The sequence below is a fragment of the Dunckerocampus dactyliophorus genome, chromosome 14, assembly GCF_027744805.1.
Source record: "Dunckerocampus dactyliophorus isolate RoL2022-P2 chromosome 14, RoL_Ddac_1.1, whole genome shotgun sequence".
Lineage (NCBI taxonomy): Eukaryota > Metazoa > Chordata > Actinopteri > Syngnathiformes > Syngnathidae > Dunckerocampus > Dunckerocampus dactyliophorus.
Window position 1 is genome coordinate 16,651,428 of NC_072832.1, and position 7,660 is coordinate 16,659,087.

The following is a 7,660-nucleotide window of genomic DNA, read 5'->3' on the forward strand; positions in this document are numbered from 1 at the left end:
ACGAGCGTACCTCTGCCTTCGCCCAGTGACGCTTGTTTCCCGCCCTGGCTTCTTCTGCCATTCTGTCACAAGTAACAAGTAACTATTGTTGTCACACATTTTACATACCGCCATCATTCTTGACCAGATAATGTCTTCCACAAATGACTGGATGAACAACCCTCTGGGTGTTGTTGAAGAGTTGTTCGGTAAGAAACTCACCGGAACTTCACTATTTACCAGGAAAGCTTCGCGCGTGGGTCGAGCTGGCGAGCGTGGTGGCTCATGGCCATCACGTACTGTTGGGGACGTCTTTTCTTATTCTCTCGTGACAGCAAACAACTTGTCTTTTGTGATATGTTGTCATTTTGTGATTAATTTACCTTAGGTTCACCTTCAGCAACATTGCGTTACCCTTCGTGGAATAAACAAGTTAAGTTTTGACGAGCATCATCTGCACATCTGACAGTACATTATGAGGCATTCACGGAGCCATCCACATTGTCTATATTGTAGTTAGTATATATGTAACCTACTGTATATATACATCGTGCATATTGCGAAGAAATAACAATTATTGTCACGGACCATCTTTCTATGCATTTTTTACGTTTTCATATTAGACACTTAGGTGGTTTCTTACATTTTATTTATGGGTACATTATGATAAACATTCATTTACCTGTGATAAGTGCTGGTTTACCAAAAAAAATCAAAACTGCACAGAGGTTCAAACGGAGATCTTCAGACTGTGAGGCCAACAAGCAATGAATGAATAAGAATATGGTGTTGATATTTCAGCTGCATCGCAAAACAACCACAATTCTGGATGGGAAGCAAAATTGGTCGAATTCTTCAAAGATCGTCTTAAAGAAAAGGATGCTCACTCATGGGTAACGCTGAGATCCCTTTTTAACTCCCCGTTGTGCCTAATTTGTCTTGACAATAATGATAATCCATGCATCCTGTTCAAGGTTCCATCTATGAACAACATCCCATTGCACTACTTGAAGCCCAACAGCCTGGTCAAGTTTCGCTGTTTAATTCAGGACATGTTTGACCCAGAGTTTTACATGGGAGTGTATGAGACTGTTGATCCATCTTCACAAGCTAAAGTGAGCATTCCTACCCTCTTATGAACCATTTTCTGTAAATATTCACAGTGTATTAGACTGTACTCTCATACTATTGCAACCCGTCAGGTGTTGAGGTGTGGGAAGTACAGAGATGTGGCAGAATGTGGGGTAAGTCCACTATTGGGATGTCATCATAAACCCACACAAGCCCTAATGGCTCCACTGTTGCCAGCCATGACTCTCGTCTTCATTTCCAGGTGGATTTTAATTCCAAAAATATTGTTACGGCTGAAAGACAGACATTCTACTGTGTACCTGTTCCTGGTGAGAACTCCTGGGTGAAAGAGATATCCTTCTCACGTGTGCATGATGCTTGCCAATCAACTTGCAAGTCTTTTGTTATGTTACTGCCCAGTTTTTCTTAACTCTGTTGCACAGTTATGCTGGCTCCAGTCAAGCAAGAGTGCAACCGTCCACCTCGTATGTGCCGAGTAGACAGAAGCGCAGCTATGAGGAAGATGATGACATGGACGGCGTGGACGCTCAGCCACAGAAACAGAGGGAACCTCACACAGGTATGAGCTGCTTTGCAAAAGTCTTGCTATCATGACCATATGGTAATCATATACAGTACTGTATATCGTGAAGATCACTCAGTAGAGACCTTTTTCAAAGATGAAGTGTTAACATAAGTGTGTAAGTGTGTCATATTTGTGTTTATTTAGTTTGTAAGCATGTGTCTTTTTAGACTGAAATCTAATCTGTGTCAACAAAGTTGTCTGAAATCGTGTATAGTTTTGGATCACGGCACATGACAGTCCTTTTCTTCAGGATTTTGATTTCTATCATATAATTTTATCGCTGCACTTTCTGTCAACTTTATTTTAATCCTGCATCTCTCACCATATTTAATCCACTTTAGTGGTGGGTGATTGAAAGCAACAATAAAGTAAGCATACCCCTCCTGTCTCCTGCCTGCAGGTCTTCAGATTCCCTCGGAAGAACGCAGCACCAGGGAGGCTCACCGGCAGGAGGCTGAAGCTTCTCCCAGCCAGATGCCGTCTGCTACGTATCTCAACCTCAACTTCCCTCTACCAGGCGAGAAAGGCCCTTCTTGCTTAGTCAAGGTATGTTATCCATTCACTATTGTATTCCTTTTTGAACGGAATCTTGGCATCTTGATGACGAGATGTCAGGGCTGCACCGTTCTGCCAAAAAATGCGAATGATGATTTTTTTTTTCCTCCGGGTTGTTTTTTTTTCCCCCATGTGTGCGGACACACACATCATGTGCAAGGCCTTGTCCTTAAGGGGGGGAGGGGGGAGTTCGTGTGTGTGTGTGGGGGGGAATTACAGTAATCCCTTGTCACTTTGTTCTTCAAATTTCGCAGCTTTACTTTGTCACGTTTAAAAAAATATATATATATATGCTGTTTCATTGTTGAATTCGGCCTATTATTTGTCAAAAACATGTATATTTGAGCAAAATTGACATTTTGTTTTGCCTAAATTAAGCATAAAAATGCTTAAATGAACTCAAATACAAATAAAGCATTCAAAGACTCTGTAATATATGTAGTATTCTACACTGGTCACTATGTGTCAGTAATGTTTGGTGAGACACACAAGAGCCAGATTTGTGATCGCCGGAACAACAGGCTTTTATTGCAAGTTTGAATTATCTCGCAACAGACACAATAATCCCTAACACGGGCTACTGGCAGAAGCCTGTAACCCACACCAAGCTAAAACTCAATTCTGAACCCCCAACGTCACATCCTATTTGCCCCACCACTCAACTCTCCTAGGGAACACATTTACAGCAACCCACACGACCAAAAGTCTTATTTATATCCTAAATGGCCTATTTTCTGTTATTATTTCTACTATATTGGGCAATACTAGTGTAAATGTGATTATAGGGGTGTTATTTCATCCCCAGAAGGCTCTAATGATCAACAAAATGTATTTAGAAAGTCATAAACAGGTTTTCTATCCTCCTAACTAGGAAAATATTGAATTTATAAAAAATGAATCCTACTTCATGGAAATTCACTTATCATGGTCGGGCTTGGAACCAATTAATCTGGTTGAACGAGAGATTACTGTATTAGACTCCTCATTGTCTTGTTCTGCTTTAAAGTCTTGTTCAGCCCAAGAGAGACGTTTTAATTCTTAGCAGACAGCAGGTCATAGGTCAGAGTGTGTGTGTTTGTGGCAGGTCTACGAGGACTGGGACAGTTTCAAACTGAATGAGACCATAGAAGTCTACGGAATCCTCTCAGTGAGTCCTGCCCTTAGTGCTCTGGCAGAAGACAGGTAAGATATATATTAAGATGGAGTTGACATTCCTGAGATGGGGACGTGCGGCTGACATTTCGTACATCCACGCAGGGACGCGTTCTCATCCCTGATAGACCCCTCCGAGTCAATGGAAACGGTGGAGGAGCAGAGAGTGCACAGCCCACCCGCCTCACTCGTTCCTCGCCTCCACATGCTCTACGCCAAACCACTAGCACACAACAACCCTCTACTGCCCTCTGCCACCTTGCCGGACGACAGTGCCTGTGAGTAAAATGTGTCCCCACCAACCCCCGTGAATGATCTTCAATCTCATTTGTTTTATTCTCCCTCCTCTTGAAGTTTTATCTTCAACCCTGAGTGAGATGGCATCTGTCAGGGCAGACTTCCTGACATATTTAACGCATGTCCTTCTGGGAGATTCCCTGGCAGCTGAGTACCTCATACTGCATCTCATTTCCAACGTGTAGGTGCCACCTGTACTGTATGTGTTGTCACAAATGAGATTTCACTCAAGTCTTGGTATTCGTGTAGGTATGCAAGGCGGGATGTGTTACCACTGGGCAAGTTCACCCTGAACCTGAGTGGGTGTCCCACTGTCTCCTCATACACTGAACGTCTCTACCAGGTCATCCAACAACTTGTTCCCTCTGTGAGTAAATATCCCATCATGCAAAAGCCTCCCGCGTATGTCATGGTACTGATACTACTAGTACTACTACTACTACTACTACTACTACTATATGTCCGTGCTGTTGACACAGAACAGGAAAAATGTGGAAAAATGCATCACTGGCATAGCTAAATGAACAAAGATACAGTAGTTGTAGTAAAATAAAATAAAGAGTGTGCTGTATGTAGCACAGTGGTTAGGAATCACTGGCATGGCCAGCTTGAGTGTACAGTAGATCCTCACTTTTTGCGGGCGTTACGTTTCGGGACCTCCAGAAAATGGCGAGTAATTGATACGTCCATAAAAATGACATGCGGTTCGCTCCCCCTCCCTCTCCAAACCCTCCTGTTAGCTTGACGTTGACATTCGAGTGTAGCATAGTAGCAAAGTACTCGCCACTAATGAATGATAATGTAAGACAATGGACGAGTGTAGCGTCCCAGTGTGTAAGTTATATATAAGCTTCATTTTTGCATCTCAAGGCAAACTTTGGTGTGTTCAAGGACTGCCGAACAAAGTGCAAAATCTCAACGAAAAATGATCAGTAAAGCATAAAGACACACACAAAAAAGTGTGGTGCATGTATGCTTCCATTTTACCTGACTTAGGGTGAATGAGCTGTTTTCTGCGAAAAAAATATCCTATTTTCTGAGAATTACCCCCCCCCCCCCTTTTTTTTTTTTTTTTTTACCAAAAATTCGCTAATTTGTAGGGCCGTGAGTACAAACAGCATCACCGTTAGCTGCAGACACGTAGCGCTCTTAATTTTTCCTCAATTTCTACAATTAATTCTGCTCATCCAATAATTAACTCATTATCTGTATCAAACTTCTGTTCCTCGTGAAAAGAAAATAATTTTCGCAAATAGTGATGACCCTTTGTGGTATAGGCTTTGTGTTCATGTGTTTATTGTTACTGCTTTAAAATGCGTCACAGCAGTGTGTGAGTTTGAGGTAATGCACCTAAATGCATCTTGCAAGTAAATGTACTGACATAGTAAAGCGCTTTTCTACAAAGAAATTTAAGTTAATGCCTCTCGTTTATACATTTACACACAAGTGTAAAGCACATTTACTTGTATTCATTTACAGCGCAGCCTTGACACCTCCAATATGGTGGCAACGTTGACATATCGCAGCAGTGGACAAACCCACTCGATGCGGCATCTATGTCTACGGCCACAACAGTTCTTATTGGCTAAGGGAGAACCCGCCCATTGTGTTCTGTGTCCTGATTGAATGACAATGGTCTACAGCCAATCTACTTCGTGTGGTTTCTTGTTGTGGTCAATGGTGGCTGGCAAACTAGCTAACTGAGTGCACTGCTTGCTAGCAGCCAATAAACAATAGAAGAATAAGAAGAAGTAGCTAGCCGGCTAAATGAATCTTCAGTTTGAGCAGGAGCAATATGTTTTAGCAAGGATACAAAAACGCTACAGCCGAATGGCACCTGGACGAGGCACGGTCAGAGGAGTGAATACGCGTGAGTCGCTTAATCATTTCTTGCGTCCAACCTAGTAGATTGATCATTTAAATGAAATTTGAACTTCGAGAGTCTTTCAAGTGTAAAGTTTAAAGTGTATGCTGAGGTGTTTTTACAGCCATAAATCATAATATTTGTAAACAAACAAAGTTGGCTACTTCACGGGTTTCACTTATTGCAGGCTATTTTGGGTTCCTATCCCCCGCGATAAATGAGGGAACACTATTACAATATCAAGAATGTATCACTTGAAAAAAACGTGTATTAATGTAATTACTATTCTATTCCCCCAACACTGCAGTCGTTCTATCTGGGCATGAGCCTTCAGAACATGAATCAAATGAGTCTGGTGCCGAAGAAGGACTATGTAGCCAACCGGCTGGTAAGTGGAGCCTTGCAGCTGGCCAGAAACACTTCTCTCTTCCTGGATGAAACCCAGCTGGAGCAGGGACAGCTGGACACAACAGGTACAACTCGCCAACACAACAAAGGGTCTACCCAAGCTCACAAGGTCAAAAAGCATGATTTGACACTAACAAGACCGCCTCTGTGTTGTGCTGTAGGTGTGCGCAATGTCACAGCTTTGGGCAATCTGATCTCTTGGCAGAAGGTTGATTATGACTTTAACTACCACCAGATGGAATTCCCCTGCAATATTAACGTGCTCGTCGCATCAGAGGGCCGCTCACTGCTGCCGGTGAGGACACGCAGGGAGGAGGCGTGCAGCCACACTGATCTCACTTGACGCTACGCCCACACCACAGCCAAGCCTCTCCCTATCCAGGCTTGGGAGGTGTTGGGTTTCCGCCCGTCTCTCCGGAGACTGGATCATGTCCGACGCTGGAGGTTGTTTCCAGCCAGCATCACACTGTTGTCTCAGCTGCCATTGGCTGAATACAGGAACACCCCCCCCCCCACACACACAGCTAGAGGCTTTAAGCCTGAGTCTCACTCTGTTGTGAACAGTGCAAGGAATGTGCTGTGTGCTATTCCTGTGTGCTGGTCTAATATGTTACCATGGTGGCAGCTGTGTGCCACAGGAACAATCCAGAGCGAGGCGTCAGTCTTGGGCAGCACATTGTAAACAACCCCGAGGGTTTGTTAGAAGTCACGTGATCACAGGCGGCTGGTCGAGCTTTGCTTCCGCCTGGCATGCTATGATACAATGACGTTCTGACACCTGCAATTGAAACATTGACCATATTTCTTTGGACTCCACAGTCAGACTGTCAGATACACCTGCAGCCTCAAGTCGCCCCAGCACACATGGATGAGCACCTCAGTAGCATCTCCATACATATGCAGACTTCCTCACAGCTCAACAAGTTCCGACTCTACCTGAGCGTGGCCCGGCTGCTGGACTACAGTATCTCTGATGAAGTGACCAAGGTGAAGCATTGTTACTGCTTTGCCCTAGAAAGCTTGCTAAAAGCTCTGCAAAAGCAAAACGTTTTCAATTATTTGTGAAATGTTTCTTCTTTCCCTGTTTTCCCTTCAGTCAGTTGAGGATGACTTTGTAGACATGAGGAAAGACGATCCCCACAGTGTCACTGCTGAGGACCTGCACCGAATGCTTGTTGTGGCAAGGTGGGCTACAATTGTATTTGCTTTGACATGAGGAAAATATGACGTGTCTGACTGACTTGTTTGTGCCATCAGGTTGCTGTCACTGAGCCTGGGACAGACCTCTCTGACCAGAGACATCTGGCTGAAGGCTAAACACATGGAGATGCAGCGAAGTTGCAGGATGGAGCAGCACAAGAGTGTCAACGGAAATGAGCCATAATTGTTGAGAGCAACAAATGAAGTGGCCGTTTATCTTTTTGATACTTACTTAGCATATCTTTGTCATAAAAATGAGTTGTCATTGTGCCTCACTGTCATAGCCTGCTGTCGCTACTTTAGTAGCAGCACACAGCAGTGTGTCTGTGCACAATCTGCAGTGGGATCATTTTCTACAAATGTAAATAAAGTTGTGTTACAAAAAAAGTCTTTTCCCTCATGAGTAATACATGAACGTACCACGCTTCAAGTTTTGCGGCTTCACTCTATCACCGTTTTTCAAAAAAATATTTTAATGAATCATGTTATTTCACGGTTGGAAACGGTGTCTTGGTCTAAAATATGCATATTTAAGTTAATTTTACATA

The 7,660-nt window shown here is 43.4% G+C and overlaps 1 protein-coding gene across 2 annotated transcripts; it reads left to right on the forward strand.

Moving 5' to 3' along the window:
* The first annotated feature begins 17 nt into the window (after positions 1–17).
* Positions 18–7,493, forward strand: mcmbp (minichromosome maintenance complex binding protein). Of its 2 annotated transcripts, none has more exons than XM_054798502.1 (16): positions 18–188; positions 781–872; positions 954–1,094; positions 1,182–1,223; positions 1,313–1,402; positions 1,492–1,630; positions 2,037–2,182; positions 3,276–3,373; positions 3,449–3,621; positions 3,698–3,821; positions 3,890–4,007; positions 5,812–5,977; positions 6,074–6,207; positions 6,732–6,899; positions 7,009–7,097; positions 7,170–7,493. In XM_054798502.1, exons 1-16 carry the CDS (start codon positions 131–133, stop codon positions 7,294–7,296), a joined length of 1,905 nt encoding a protein of 634 aa, XP_054654477.1. In that variant the 5' UTR covers positions 18–130; the 3' UTR covers positions 7,297–7,493. The 2 variants fall into 2 exon arrangements, with proteins under 2 accessions (XP_054654477.1, XP_054654478.1); XM_054798503.1 differs by having other exon boundaries at positions 48–188; positions 368–872.
* The last annotated feature ends 167 nt before the right edge of the window (positions 7,494–7,660 follow it).

Excerpts from the sequence above, each read along its gene's own strand:
- mcmbp (XM_054798502.1), top strand. The coding sequence starts at position 131 with ATGTCTTCCACAAATGACTGGATGAACAACCCTCTGGGTGTTGTTGAA. Across the intron at positions 3,374-3,448 it reads AGTGCTCTGGCAGAAGACAG|GGACGCGTTCTCATCCCTGA; the intron begins GTAAGATATATA and ends ACATCCACGCAG. Across the intron at positions 3,622-3,697 it reads CTTGCCGGACGACAGTGCCT|TTTTATCTTCAACCCTGAGT; the intron begins GTGAGTAAAATG and ends CTCCTCTTGAAG.